The 14,567-nt window shown below is 42.8% G+C and overlaps 2 protein-coding genes across 6 annotated transcripts in view; both read right to left on the reverse strand.

Moving 5' to 3' along the window:
- LOC112234720 (periostin-like) overlaps window positions 1-909 on the reverse strand; it is a 39,752-nt gene extending 38,843 nt beyond the window's left edge. For 2 of the 4 annotated variants that reach the window (XM_042296114.1, XM_042296113.1), the window contains exon 1: window positions 671-908. In XM_042296114.1, coding sequence (XP_042152048.1) covers window positions 671-786 — 116 coding nt within the window. In that variant the 5' untranslated portion in view covers window positions 787-908. Of the gene's footprint in view, window positions 1-670 lie in introns of all 4 variants that reach the window. The other 2 variants (XM_042296112.1, XM_024402989.2) reach the window with 2 other exon arrangements.
- A 9,339-nt stretch (window positions 910-10,248) lies between these two features.
- Window positions 10,249-14,567, reverse strand: part of LOC112265447 (short transient receptor potential channel 4-like) — an 18,772-nt gene continuing 14,453 nt past the window's right edge. For both annotated transcript variants that reach the window (XM_042296115.1, XM_042296116.1), the window contains 5 exons: window positions 14,110-14,305; window positions 12,314-12,508; window positions 11,604-11,645; window positions 11,183-11,272; window positions 10,249-10,990 (listed from right to left, as the gene is read on the reverse strand). In XM_042296115.1, coding sequence (XP_042152049.1) covers window positions 10,406-10,990; window positions 11,183-11,272; window positions 11,604-11,645; window positions 12,314-12,508; window positions 14,110-14,305 — 1,108 coding nt within the window. In that variant the 3' untranslated portion in view covers window positions 10,249-10,405. The remainder of the gene's footprint in view (window positions 10,991-11,182; window positions 11,273-11,603; window positions 11,646-12,313; window positions 12,509-14,109; window positions 14,306-14,567) is intronic.

A 14,567-nucleotide genomic window follows, 5' to 3' on the forward strand; every position in this document is an offset into this window, starting at 1 on the left:
GGTATCACTAGTCACGTTAAATAACAGAACTTCAATAATGTCTACATATCCTACATTACTCATCTCATATATATATACTGTACTCTATACCATCTACTGCATCTTGCCTATGCCGCACGGCCATCGCTCATCCATATATTTATATGCACATATTCTTATTCATCCCTTTACATTTGTGTGTATTAGGTAGTCATTGTGAATTTGTTAGGTTACTTGTTAGATATTACTGCACTGTCGGAACTAGAAGCACAATCATTTTCCTACACTCGCATTAACATCTGCTAATCGTGTATATGTGACCAATAACATTTGATTTGATTTGATTTGACATTAGCTCTTAAATGTAGTTTGGTGAACTTTAAAGCATGATCAATTTATAATTTATGAAATAATCATATTCAGAATTGAAGTCTCTGTAAATTATTATAAAAGCAGAAAAAGAGTATTGTTTCAACTCAGCAAAAGTTTGCATTAAAAATGACTTTTGCATGACACATTTGTAGAGATCAGCATAAATCAGTGACTGCAGAGCAAGCCCTTCAGATAATAATAGTAATACTAACAACAATAATAATACAAATAATAATAGCAATAATAATAACAATACTGCTACTACAACTACTTCTATCACCAATATTAATAACAATAATAACCAAAATAATAAACTTACCCCTCTTTTCTTGCTCTGACTTTACTGTGGTAGACTATCTTATCATAAGAAGAGTCCACCATGTCAAAGTTAGACAGGACAAACACAGCAAGGAGAGCTGCAAACAGGATCTTCATGATGATATCCCAGGAAGCTCCTCCAGGTACACAGGAACACTGAGAAATGGGATCTGGCTGGGGAGAGGGAACTTATATAGCAGGAGAGACTCACTAGGCTGGCTGGTTGAGGAACTAAGAGGGAGAAATGCAACACATCAAAGTCAGAGCCACGCCTGGACCACCCAGCACCCCTCCAAGACCATGTTACTCACTCCTACGCTAATACTGTGTGGTGGACATGCTACTGTACAGGGAAATAGTTGTAGGATAAACGGAAGGTGTTGTCATCCTTGAGATTGTTATTTAGTAATCATTTTCATACTGATAATTTGCTCTCACTTCAGATTTTGTACTTCAGACTCTGTTGAGATTACGTTTAAATTGAGATTACGTTTAAATTGAGATTACGTTTAAATTGAGATTACGTTTAAATTGAGATTACGTTTAAATTGAGATTACGATTAAATTAAGATCACGTTTAAATTGAGATTACGTTTAAATTGAGATTACGTTTAAATTGAGATTACGATTAAATTAAGATCACGTTTAAATTGAGATTACGTTTAAATTGAGATTACGTTTAAATTGAGATTACGTTTAAATTGAGATTACGTTTAAATTGAGATTACGTTTAAATGAAAGGAAAAACCAAGACAAGATCAGACATATGGTATTCACTTATGCTATGGAAAACACGTGCCTGTGGAAACCACACTGCCATGTAGAAGCCAGAACATAGATCCACCGTTCCTGTCTGAAAACAAGTAGCTAGACAGAGAGTTATCTTGTTCTAGTCAGACAAGGTCCAGACAGACATGGTTCCATATTGCAGCATTAGTCACCTCTGTGAACAGGCAGGCATCACTGGAGGCTGTAAGTCATTGTATTCAGAACAAAGCTGGCCTCCAGATTTAAAAAGCCACAAACACACTCCAGATGGACTTAAAGGAGCTAAGTCCTCCAGTGCCAGTCACTGATCTGTATATCAACTCCTAATTATTAAACCACACAAACAAAACTCACACTGAGGTAGGAGTGAAAAATGGATTCTGTCAGAAGTAAGTTTGTGTTTAGCCCCACCTAGGGGACTGAGGGGAGTGTGACATAGAGGGGCCTATGACAATTGGAGAGGATAAGAGTGTGTAGAGGAGAGGAGGTTCAGAGTGTGGCTGTAAATACCAGAGCCATATGAACTCTTTAATACACTAGAGATGTTAGGGAGGGAGGCCTCGCTCAGCCTGTCTGTCTACACGTCAGAGGAACAAACAATGCCACAAACACAAGCCAGGGTCTCATACATCCAAGAGCCTTTAAAAACTCAATTGTTGTGGGAGGAAATTTGAGAAATTCCCAGTGATGCATTATGGGCATAAAAAATCCAGAAAACATAACACCCTTCTAAAAACGTTTTTGTGTAAGAGAGCCCTCATACCAGTGTTTGTGTAAGAGACTCCTCATAACAGTGTTTGTGTAAGAGACTCCTCATACCAGTGTGTGTGTAAGAGCCCTCATACCAGTGTTTGTGTAAGAGACTCCTCATAACAGTGTTTGTGTAAGAGAGTCCTCATAACAGTGTTTGTGTAAGAGAGTCCTCATACCAGTGTTTGTGTAAGAGACTCCTCATACCAGTGTTTGTGTAAGAGAGTCCTCATAACAGTGTTTGTGTAAGAGAGTCCTCATAACAGTGTTTGTGTAAGAGAGTCCTCATAACAGTGTTTGTGTAAGAGAGTCCTCATACCAGTGTTTGTGTAAGAGAGTCCTCATACCAGTGTGTGTGTAAGAGCCCTCATAACAGTGTTTGTGTAAGAGAGTCCTCATAACAGTGTTTGTGTAAGAGAGTCCTCATAACAGTGTTTGTGTAAGAGAGTCCTCATAACAGTGTTTGTGTAAGAGAGTCCTCATACCAGTGTTTGTGTAAGAGAGCCCTCATAACAGTGTTTGTGTAAGAGAGTCCTCATACCAGTGTTTGTGTAAGAGAGTCCTCATACCAGTGTTTGTGTAAGAGCCCTCATAACAGTGTTTGTGTAAGAGAGTCCTCATAACAGTGTTTGTGTAAGAGAGTCCTCATAACAGTGTTTGTGAAAGAGAGTCCTCATAACAGTGTTTGTGTAAGAGAGTCCTCATAACAGTGTTTGTGTAAGAGAGTCCTCATAACAGTGTTTGTGTAAGAGAGTCCTCATAACAGTGTTTGTGTAAGAGAGTCCTCATACCAGTGTTTGTGTAAGAGAGCCCTCATAACAGTGTTTGTGTAAGAGAGTCCTCATACTAGTGTTTGTGTAAGAGAGTCCTCATAACAGTGTTTGTGTAAGAGAGTCCTCATAACAGTGTTTGTGTAAGAGAGTCCTCATACCAGTGTGTGTGTAAGAGCCCTCATAACAGTGTTTGTGTAAGAGAGTCCTCATAACAGTGTTTGATTTGATTTGATTTGATTTGATTTGTGTAAGAGAGTCCTCATAACAGTGTTTGTGTAAGAGAGTCCTCATACCAGTGTTTGTGTAAGAGACTCCTCATACCAGTGTGTGTGTAAGAGCCCTCATAACAGTGTTTGTGTAAGAGACTCCTCATAACAGTGTTTGTGTAAGAGACTCCTCATACCAGTGTTTGTGTAAGAGACTCCTCATACCAGTGTTTGTGTAAGAGAGTCCTCATAACAGTGTTTGTGTAAGAGACTCCTCATAACAGTGTTTGTGTAAGAGAGTCCTCATAACAGTGTTTGTGTAAGAGAGTCCTCATACCAGTGTTTGTGTAAGAGAGCCCTCATAACAGTGTTTGTGTAAGAGAGTCCTCATACCAGTGTTTGTGTAAGAGAGTCCTCATACCAGTGTTTGTGTAAGAGCCCTCATAACAGTGTTTGTGTAAGAGAGTCCTCATAACAGTGTTTGTGTAAGAGAGTCCTCATAACAGTGTTTGTGTAAGAGACTCCTCATAACAGTGTTTGTGTAAGAGAGTCCTCATAACAGTGTTTGTGTAAGAGAGTCCTCATACCAGTGTTTGTGTAAGAGAGTCCTCATAACAGTGTTTGTGTAAGAGAGTCCTCATACCAGTGTTTGTGTAAGAGAGCCCTCATAACAGTGTTTGTGTAAGAGAGTCCTCATACCAGTGTTTGTGTAAGAGAGTCCTCATAACAGTGTTTGTGTAAGAGAGTCCTCATAACAGTGTTTGTGTAAGAGAGTCCTCATACCAGTGTGTGTGTAAGAGCCCTCATAACAGTGTTTGTGTAAGAGAGTCCTCATAACAGTGTTTGATTTGATTTGATTTGATTTGATTTGTGTAAGAGAGTCCTCATAACAGTGTTTGTGTAAGAGAGTCCTCATAACAGTGTTTGTGTAAGAGAGTCCTCATACCAGTGTGTGTGTAAGAGCCCTCATAACAGTGTTTGTGTAAGAGAGTCCTCATAACAGTGTGTGTGTAAGAGAGTCCTCATACCAGTGTGTGTGTAAGAGAGTCCTCATACCAGTGTTTGTGTAATAGTCCTCCAGTGTTTGTGTAAGAGAGTCCTCATAACCAGTGTTTGTGTAAGAGAGTCCTCATAACAGTGTTTGTGTAAGAGAGTCCTCATAACAGTGTTTGTGTAAGAGAGTCCCATAACAGTGTTTGTGTAAGTCCTCATAACAGTGTTTGTGTAAGAGAGTCCTCATAACAGTGTTTGTGTAAGAGAGTCCAGTGTTTCATAACCAGTGTTTGTGTAAGAGAGTCCTCATAACAGTGTTTGTGTAAGAGAGTCCTCATACCAGTGATTGTGTAAGAGAGTCCTCATAACAGTGTTTGTGTAAGAGAGTCCTCATAACAGTGTTTGTGTAAGAGAGTCCTCATACCAGTGTTTGTGTAAGAGAGTCCTCATAACAGTGTGTGTGTAAGAGAGTCCTCATACCAGTGTGTGTGTGTAAGAGCCCTCATAACAGTGTTTGTGTAAGAGAGTCCTCATACCAGTGTGTGTGAAAGAGAGTCCTCATACCAGTGTTTGTGTAAGAGCCCTCATAACAGTGTTTGTGTAAGAGAGTCCTCATAACAGTGTTTGTGTAAGAGAGTCCTCATAACAGTGTTTGTGTAAGAGAGTCCTCATAACAGTGTTTGTGTAAGAGAGTCCTCATAACAGTGTTTGTGTAAGAGAGTCCTCATAACAGTGTTTGTGTAAGAGAGTCCTCATACCAGTGTGTGTGTAAGAGAGTCCTCATACCAGTGTTTGTGTAAGAGAGTCCTCATACCAGTGTTTGTGTAAGAGAGTCCTCATAACAGTGTTTGTGTAAGAGAGTCCTCATACCAGTGTTTGTGTAAGAGACTCCTCATACCAGTGTTTGTGTAAGAGAGTCCTCATACCAGTGTTTGTGTAAGAGAGTCCTCATAACAGTGTTTGTGTAAGAGTCCTCATACCAGTGTGTGTGTAAGAGAGCCCTCATACCAGTGTGTGTGTAAGAGCCCTCATAACAGTGTTTGTGTAAGAGAGTCCTCATAACAGTGTTTGTGTAAGAGAGTCCTCATAACAGTGTTTGTGTAAGAGAGTCCTCATACCAGTGTTTGTGTAAGAGAGTCCTCATACCAGTGTTTGTGTAAGAGAGCCCTCATAACAGTGTTTGTGTAAGAGAGCCCTCATAACAGTGTTTGTGTAAGAGAGCCCTCATAACAGTGTTTGTGTAAGAGAGTCCTCATAACAGTGTTTGTCTAAGAGAGTCCTCATACCAGTGTGTGTGTAAGAGCCCTCATAACAGTGTTTGTGTAAGAGAGCCCTCATAACAGTGTTTGTTGGTGATATGGGTCTGTTATCACTTAACTTCTAACAGAAAGGAACAAGATCATTTATTTCTATTATCTGTTGATTGTTTGCATGTGTTTGAAATGACATTTTTAAAATGAGCTGTGCAACTTTACTGTACCTTTGGAAATGGGGCAATCGAATCAAATTCTTTCTCAGAGCTACTTGAAGAGTTGAGTCTGCACCAAAACCAACTAACAAGTCAATCATTGTTTTGAGCTGCCTCACATGCGCTATGAGAGACAGCGATATGTGAGGTTGGCAGGACCATAGAGATAACCCTACCGTCAGGGAGGGCATTCTCTCCCTCTCTCTCTCTCTGGTTAGATGAACAGAACACGCCTACTGTTCACTAGATTCTGCACAAACAGCGGAAACTACACAGTACACAGTACACAGCATACACACCAGAAACTACACAGTACACGTCCCCTGAACCCTAACACTCACAGTTTATGACACATACGGTGGAGAATGCAGGCAGTTGTTTACAGCCCATAGTCCAAAATCAGGGTTTCCTGACTCCAATCTCTGTCATTGTCAAGCCAAACATCCACCACATCCATGGTGATTTGATACAGTTTAGAATCCTATTAAACAATCTACAATCAATTCACTCTACAATCCATAATTAAGTATTTCCATTAGCCAGAGTTACCAGGCAATCTCCCGGAGCAGCATGTCCCTGTTAGATGAGAGAGTAATGACAGTGTTTTTACACCCAGACTGGTCAACTCATTTAACACATGCAGTGTGACTTTTCCCTGTAAAGGCCAGCAGACTGCTGGAACACTGAGTGACTGGGGAGAAGAGCAGCAGGGAAGACGGGCTATGTCTGACTCTGAAATGGTAACCTATTCCCTATAAAGTGCACAAATGTTGACCACAGCCCATAGTGCGACAGGGCAACGGGGGTTTGAGTCCCAGCTCAGCTGTCTGTCTGTGCCATTACATCCTTTATGTCTATCTCCCAAACTATATCTATCTATCCTATCATTAAAAAATATTTAAAAAATATGTCAGACGATTGGGGGAAAATAGTAAAAAAATATATATATAATGGTATCATCCAAGAGAGGGTTCCTCTGTGTGACCTTAACTAGTCAGAAGTAGCAGTGAAGTACCTTCATTATAGACTTAGTAATAGAAAAGGATTCTTCCAAGTCATGTTACCATGGAGACAGAGATCTAATGAGTAGATGGGACACTCCAGCAGATCTTTAGGTGTGAAGCTGAGAATATCCATGGAAGTGCAAAAAGATGAATGAGGAATGGTGATATGTATGTGAGAAACTCTCACTGTCTATTGAAAGGATGGTGATACTGACTTCAAATCATTTATGTTAAAAACATATTATGTTTATTGATTCATGTTGTTTTAGCCCTCTGGAGCTTGAATGAATGCCAGAAATAAAATACAATAAAAATACTGGCAACATTAGCACTCCCTCAGAAATGATACATATCTAACCAACTCACATATCAGAATAACAGAATACAATTCAATATTTCATATGTGAATGCAGTATTATGTCATTAAGGTTAGCAATGGGATGCTGAGAGTCCAAGTATATTAATTTAAAGGGCAAATCTGGGATTCCAAAAACAACAGTGGTAACCCTGCCACTTGTTGTAATAAAAAGCTGAGGGATGGGCCTAAAGAAAGAAATACTTAAATTCATAAACAGAGCTATAAAAAGCCACCGAAAATATGCACAAATGGATGTACCAATCTCAGGTTTCCCCTTTAAGGTTAACAATGGGATGCTGGGAGCTGAGTTAGTGTGCAGTGTTAATGTCAGTACTGAGTATAGCATCATATGGTAAGAACGGGGAATTCCTCACAAAAGCTAACTGCTAAGGAATTGGATTTCACAAGCTAAGCCATGTCAACGTTCAGTTGTAGGGGAGAGTGGGGTAAGTTGAGCCATTTTTTACATTCAGTATCACTCCGTCAAGGGAAATATAGTATTATTTCTAACAAAGATATCTACATATATTTCAGGATGTTGTGTATCCCTGGAAATAATCAGAATTCCAGTAAACATTACAGTTTTAAAAACATAGCTTGTCCAAAAAAAGTTGTCTCTTGGCACAACTTACTCAGAGTATGGGGTAAGTTGAACCATGGGACATGGTAAGTTAAGCCGCCTTCACATTTCTGTACCGAATGAAATATTACCACTAACTTTTTAAAACCATGTCTATCTTTAACACAATTAAAATCACTTTTTTGTCTTTAAATAAGTTTAAGCATCTTTTAACACAGGCTTAACACCTAAAAAACTATGTACATTTTAAAGCACTATTAACATAGGCCAGTCCCTGTTGTTACCTCCTATCCCAGCGATATTGCCTTGCAATAGGCCTGGGAAGAAAACATTTCAATTTGCTCAACTTGCCATTGGCTCAACCTACCCCATGGCCATTGGCTCAACCTACACCAAGGCAAACATTTTGACATATTAGCCAACACAGCTACTAGGATGTACTTTCATGCTAGGTTTAGGACTTCATATTGCAGCCTATAACCTCAACTGATGTATAGAACAATCTTAAAACTATCTACTTTTGTTTAGATACAAGCATCATGAAACCTCTAACGCAATACATTTATTTGACTTGGTGAAAATCCATTTTTGCTCACTAATTTTCCCATGTATCTTCCTTCACAGAATCCATAAAATGACCTCTTCCTAAACATTTGGTCCAATCATTAATTTTGTGTATGGTTCCCTAGAAACAAGGGGGGCTCAACTTACCCCACTCTCCCCTACATGTACAGTATAGCATCTCTTGTGGGATTTCACTTGAAAGAAAACATTGCTTCTAAAGGTCTTACTCGCATGCATAGAAAACCAATCTTCTGTAGGCCCTGCTTCTGGTCTTCTGGTGGTAGTGGAGCCCAATCCTGGATTTCCAGCTGCAGTGGCAGACAGGGCATGTGAAGGCTTGGTTGGAGGGGGGCAGGAGTAGCGCTGCAAGCATCAGGAGTAGCCCTGCGAACACCTGCATACTTCTCCAGGTGTTGCCCCATAGGGCTCTGGTCAAAAGTAGTGCGCTATATAGGGAATAAGGTGCCTTTTGGGAAACACCCGAGATAATAGACTAGACAGCATCATCCAACTAGTTTTGAATAATTTGCCAATGTGTGACATTGTATAGATCTACCTGCAAGATGTATTAGCGTTTTCCATTATACATTATGGCAAAGGATTGTTTTGCAAATAGCAGGGGGCTGACTGGGAGAAGCAGCAGAGACTGGGCCTGTTAATAAAATACTGATAGTTCTAGCACGTACAGTATAGGTTGGCAAAACTCCAGTAACTTTCCTCAAATTCCCAGGTTTTCCAGAAATCCTGGTCGGAGAATGACGTCTTATCTGCTTGTTCCACATGACATCCTATTCCCTACACAGTGCGCAACTTTTGGCCAGAGCCCTTTTGTCCCCTGGTCAAATGCAGTGCACTATATAGAGAATATGGTGCTATTTGGGACACAGACCAAGAAACAGACTTCTTGTCTCCTGTTTTCCAGCTTATACATTCTGTCTTATAGACCAGAATATATTAGTCTGAGAGCTGAATTGGTTCTGGAGAAGCAAGGCGAGCTACTACACAGGCCTCCATGAAGACGCATCATAATGATACATTTAAAATAAGTCCTTCTACGTCTCATCCTTAACAGTCTGTTTTAACGTGGACTCTCTCTCTTCACTCTCCCCTCTCTTCGTTTTCTTCCTTCTCTGTACACGTCCTCTCCCTCGCTCCACCCTGCTCCTCCTTCTCTCTTCACTCTCCCCTCTCTTCGTTTTCTTCCTTCTCTGTACCTCCTCTCCCTCGCTCCACCCTGCTCCTCCTTCTCTCTTCACTCTCCCCTCCCTTTGTTCTCTTCCTTCTCTGTACACGTCCTCTCCCTCGCTCCACCCTGCTCCTCCTTCTCTCTTCACTCTCCCCTCCCTTCGTTCTCTTCCTTCTCTGTACACGTCCTCTCCCTCGCTCCACCCTGCTCCTCCTTCTCTCTTCACTCTCCCCTCCCTTCGTTCTCTTCCTTCTCTGTACACGCTCCACCCCTCTCCCTCGCTCCACCCTGCTCCTCCTTCTCTCTTCACTCTCCCCTCCCTTCGTTCTCTTCCTTCTCTGTACACGTCCTCTCCCTCGCTCCACCCTGCTCCTCCTTCTCTCTTCACTCTCCCCTCCCTTCGTTCTCTTCCTTCTCTGTACACGTCCTCTCCCTCGCTCCACCCTGCTCCTCCTTCTCTCTTCACTCTCCCCTCCCTTCGTTCTCTTCCTTCTCTTCCTCTCCCTGCTCCACCCTGCTCCTCCTCCCTCTCTTCCACCCTTGTTCTCTTCCTTCTCTGTCTCTCTCGCTCCACCCTGCTCCTCCTTCTCTCTTCACTCTCCCCTCCCTCTCTTCTCTTCCTTCTCTGTACACGTCCTCTCCCTCGCTCCACCCTGCTCCTCCTTCTCTCTTCACTCTCCCCTCCCTTCGTTCTCTTCCTTCTCTGTACACGTCCTCTCCCTCGCTCCACCCTGCTCCTCCTTCTCTCTTCACTCTCCCCTCCCTTCGTTCTCTTCCTTCTCTGTACACGTCCTCTCCCTCGCTCCACCCTGCTCCTCCTTCTCTCTTCCACCCTGCTCCTCCTTCTCTCTTCCACTCTCCCCTCCCTTCGTTCTCTTCCTTCTCTGTACACGTCCTCTCCCTCGCTCCACCCTGCTCCTCCTTCTCTCTTCACTCTCCCCTCTCTTCGTTTTCTTCCTTCTCTGTACACGTCCTCTCCCTCGCTCCACCCTGCTCCTCCTTCTCTCTTCACTCTCCCCTCCCTTCGTTCTCTTCCTTCTCTGTACACGTCCTCTCCCTCGCTCCACCCTGCTCCTCCTTCACTCTTCACTCTCCCCTCCCTTCGTTCTCTTCCTTCTCTGTACACGTCCTCTCCCTCGCTCCACCCTGCTCCTCCTTCTCTCCATCACAGTCCAGCTCCTCCAGGTCAACTTCTCCCATCTCCTCAGACACAGAGTAGAGCCCAAAGTCACAGATGTCTTTGGGAAAGTCTTTCCTGGCCAGCCTGTCTTTGGTGGAGGAATGGATGGGAGTGGAGGAGGAAGAGGAGATGGGAGTGGAGGAGGTGGGGTTGGAGGAGGTGTCAGTGGAGGCGCAAGAGGGTACCACAGAGCCGTTGACCAGTCGGTTCAAGCCCTGAGAGGTGGAAGGGGATGTGGAGGAGGTGGAGGAGAGGGCTGCCCTCTGCTGGAGCATGGATGTGGTGACGTGAAACATGTTGGTCTTAGGCGTGGCTGGGGAGATCTTGGAGGAGTACTTGAAGGAGTGGTCAGGGTAGACCAGAATGGAGGCCCCTGCCTCTTCACTGGGTTTACTTTCTGCTAGAGCCCCGCCCCCACCCCCGGGCCCCACCTTCCCCTTCATCATCCCCAGGACCTCATACCTAAAGCTGGAGATGTCCTGCTTCAGCTCCTGGGGAGAGAAACATACACACATACAACTTGTTTATCTATTTATGACATTTACAGTGGACAGTGCACATTAATCAACATTCATTGCTGGAGTTAGAAACAATGCTTATTGTTCTTCTGTAGTCCCTGTCTGGTGCTGGATAGAGAAACAATTGTAAATACATGTGTAATGTCAGAGGAAACCAAACCTTACCTTAAAGTTCTCCTCAGTCAGTCCTTCCTCTGTCTTGGCATCTCTGATCATGGCTGCTACATATCTCTTCACCAGGTTCCTCAAAACCTCCTGAAAACAACACAGTCCACAGGTTGATAAAATCTTATCAAATACATCCACTGCTGGGTTACTAACAACTTCTGGCGATAATATGGAAAACATCATCCTGAGAGTGGACAGGTACAGGGATGTGTTCCAAATGGCATCCTATTCCTTATATACTGTAGTGCATAACTTTTGACCATGGCCATAGAGCTCTGGTCAAAAGTAGTGCATTATATAGAGAATAGGGTGCCATTTGGGGAAAAATCAAGTTCAAAATATGTGCATCTACAGAATGAAACACATTGAAAACTAAAACATAATGAATTTTATATTGAAAAAAGAAACACATAAATACCTGATACTGGTGGTTTGTTCTTACGTTTAAGGCAGCCCGTCTCTACAAAAGAGGAACATTAATTTACTCCAAAAGCACACCAGACAGCATGACTAATCAGTTCATGTGATTTCCTGCTTGGTAGAGAGTTGGCCAGTTAGTGCTGTCATCACCTGCCCATTCTCTGTTAAAGAGACAGTTTAGGATTTGGGCAATGAAGCCCTTTATCTTCTTCTCCAGAGTCAGATTAACTCGTGGATACCATTGCAATGTCTCTGGATCCAGTATGAAGGAAGGTAGAGGTGGTTTTGTGAGCCAATGCTAACTAGCTGTATGAGAAGACTTCCCGTCTTTGGGCCACATCTTTTTCGCTAAGCTAGCACGTATGCTAGTTAGTATTGGCTTGTGAAACTACCTCTAACTTCCTTCATACTGGACGCAGAGACATAAAAATGGTTCATTGCCAAAATCCCAAACTATCCCTTTAACTTCTAACTGCTAATGCTATCAGAACAGTTGTCTCATGATGCACGTCTAACCATTCTGGGAAGAACAGGTCATTTCATTCATGATAATTCGTTGTGAACAACCCACTGAGACCAGAGAAGAGAAGGAGTTTCAACTGGAAGCTGGTCAGTAGAGTTGCAGAACTCCAGTAACTTCACTAGAATTTTGCAACGCTACTGTTCAGTAAAAGTACTGTTGATATAGACTAGAGACCACTTCCTCACCCCTATGGTTCCAAATGTTTCTGTTTTCTTGGCCCTGGTGATCTTGAAGATGTGTTTCCTGATCCAGCAGATGAAGTACCAGATTGACTTGGGGCTAGGGATGATGTTGAATGGAGAAGGCAGAGTCCCCCCCTCTTCAAAGTAACTCATCCACAACTTGGTTCTTGCAAACTTCCACTCAATGTCTGCATGATCCTGAACAGAAACAACACATGCTAAGCAACTGAACAAGTGATATGAACAAAACTGTGTGATATTAAATGACATCAGACAGGTTGTTGGACTCATAAACAAACAAGTGAATGAATTAATGATTTTGTATTCCAGTGATAGAGTAAGACTCACAGCAATGTGTTGGTAGCAGTTGTCCATCATGGCTGGGGTTAGTGTTAGGGTTAAGGTTACACTCACAGCGATGTGTTAGGTTGTTCATCATGGCTGGGGTTAGTGTTAGGGTTAAGGTTAGGGTTACACTCACAGCGATGTGTTAAGTTGTTCATCATGGCTGGGGTTAGTGTTAGGGTTAAGGTTAGGGTTACACTCACAGTGATGTGTTAAGTTGTTCATCATGGCTGGGGTTAGTGTTGGGGTTAAGGTTAGGGTTACACTCACAGTGATGTGTTAAGTTGTTCATCATGGCTGGGTTACACTCACAGTGATGTAGTGTTCATCATGGCTGGGGTTAAGGTTAGGGTTACACTCACAGCGATGTGTTAAGTTGTTCATCATGGCTGGGGTTAGTGTTAGGGTTAAGGTTAGGGTTACACTCACAGCGATGTGTTAAGTTGTTCATCATGGCTGGGGTTAGTAGGGTTAAGGTTAGGGTTACACTCACAGTGATGTGTTAAGTTGTTCATCATGGCTGGGGTTAGTGTTGGGGTTGTTAGGGTTACACTCACAGTGATGTGTTAGGTTGTTCATCATGGCTGGGGTTAGTGTTGGGGTTAAGGTTAGGGTTACACTCACAGCGATGTGTTGTAGGAGTTGTTCATCATGGCTGGGGTTAGTGTTAGGGTTAAGGTTAGGGTTAGGGTTAGGGTTAGGGTTAAGGTTAGGGTTAGGGTTAAGTTTAGGGTTAGGGTTAAGGTTAGGGTTAGGGTTAAGGTTAGGGTTACACTCACAGCGATGTGTTGGTAGGAGTTGTCCATCATGGCTGGGGTTAGTGTTAGGGTTAAGGTTAGGGTTACACTCACAGCGATGTGTTAAGTTGTTCATCATGGCTGGGGTTAGTGTTAGGGTTAGGGTTACACTCACAGCGATGTGTTAAGTTGTTCATCATGGCTGGGGTTAGTGTTAGGGTTAGGTTAGGGTTACACTCACAGCGATGTGTTAAGTTGTTCATCATGGCTGGGGTTAGTGTTAGGGTTAAGGTTAGGGTTACACTCACAGTGATGTGTTAAGTTGTTCATCATGGCTGGGGTTAGTGTTGGGGTTAAGGTTAGGGTTATACTCACAGTGATGTGTTAGGTTGTTCATCATGGCTGGGGTTAGTGTTGGGGTTAAGGTTAGGGTTACACTCACAGCGATGTGTTGTAGGAGTTGTTCATCATGGCTGGGGTTAGTGTTAGGGTTAAGGTTAGGGTTAGGGTTAGGGTTAGGGTTAGGGTTAGTTTAGGGTTAGGGTTAAGGTTAGGGTTAGGGTTAAGGTTAGGGTTACACTCACAGCGATGTGTTGGTAGGAGTTGTCCATCATGGCTGGGGTTAGTGTTAGGGTTAAGGTTAGGGTTACACTCACAGCGATGTGTTAAGTTGTTCATCATGGCTGGGGTTAGTGTTAGGGTTAGGGTTACACTCACAGCGATGTGTTGGTAGGAGTTGTTCATCATTGCGATCAGCATGTTGAGTAGAACCACCAGAGAGATGACATTATAGGTTCCAAACATGGTGGCCCCTACAAACTCTGTGAACTGGTGGTCTGCCTCCACGTTGGTCACATACAGACTGATCAACCCAAAGATAGACCAGAACAAAGACTGGAGCGTCTCAAACAACCTAAAGGAGAGAAAGAAGAGAGAGAGAGAGAGAGAGAGAGAGAGAGAGAGAGAGAGTAGAAAATGGAGAGAGAGAGAGAGAGTAGAAAGGGATGAAAGAGAGAGAGAGCAAGAGAGTAGAAAGGGATGAGAGAGAGAGTAGAAAGGGATGAGTCAGAGAGAGAGAGTAGAAAGGGATGATAGAGAGAGAGAGAGAGAGTAGAAAGGGAAATGAGAGAGAGAGAGAGTAGAAGGGGATGAGAGAAAGAGAGAGAGAGAGTAGA

The sequence above is a fragment of the Oncorhynchus tshawytscha genome, linkage group LG13 (genome assembly GCF_018296145.1).
Source record: "Oncorhynchus tshawytscha isolate Ot180627B linkage group LG13, Otsh_v2.0, whole genome shotgun sequence".
NCBI lineage: Eukaryota > Metazoa > Chordata > Actinopteri > Salmoniformes > Salmonidae > Oncorhynchus > Oncorhynchus tshawytscha.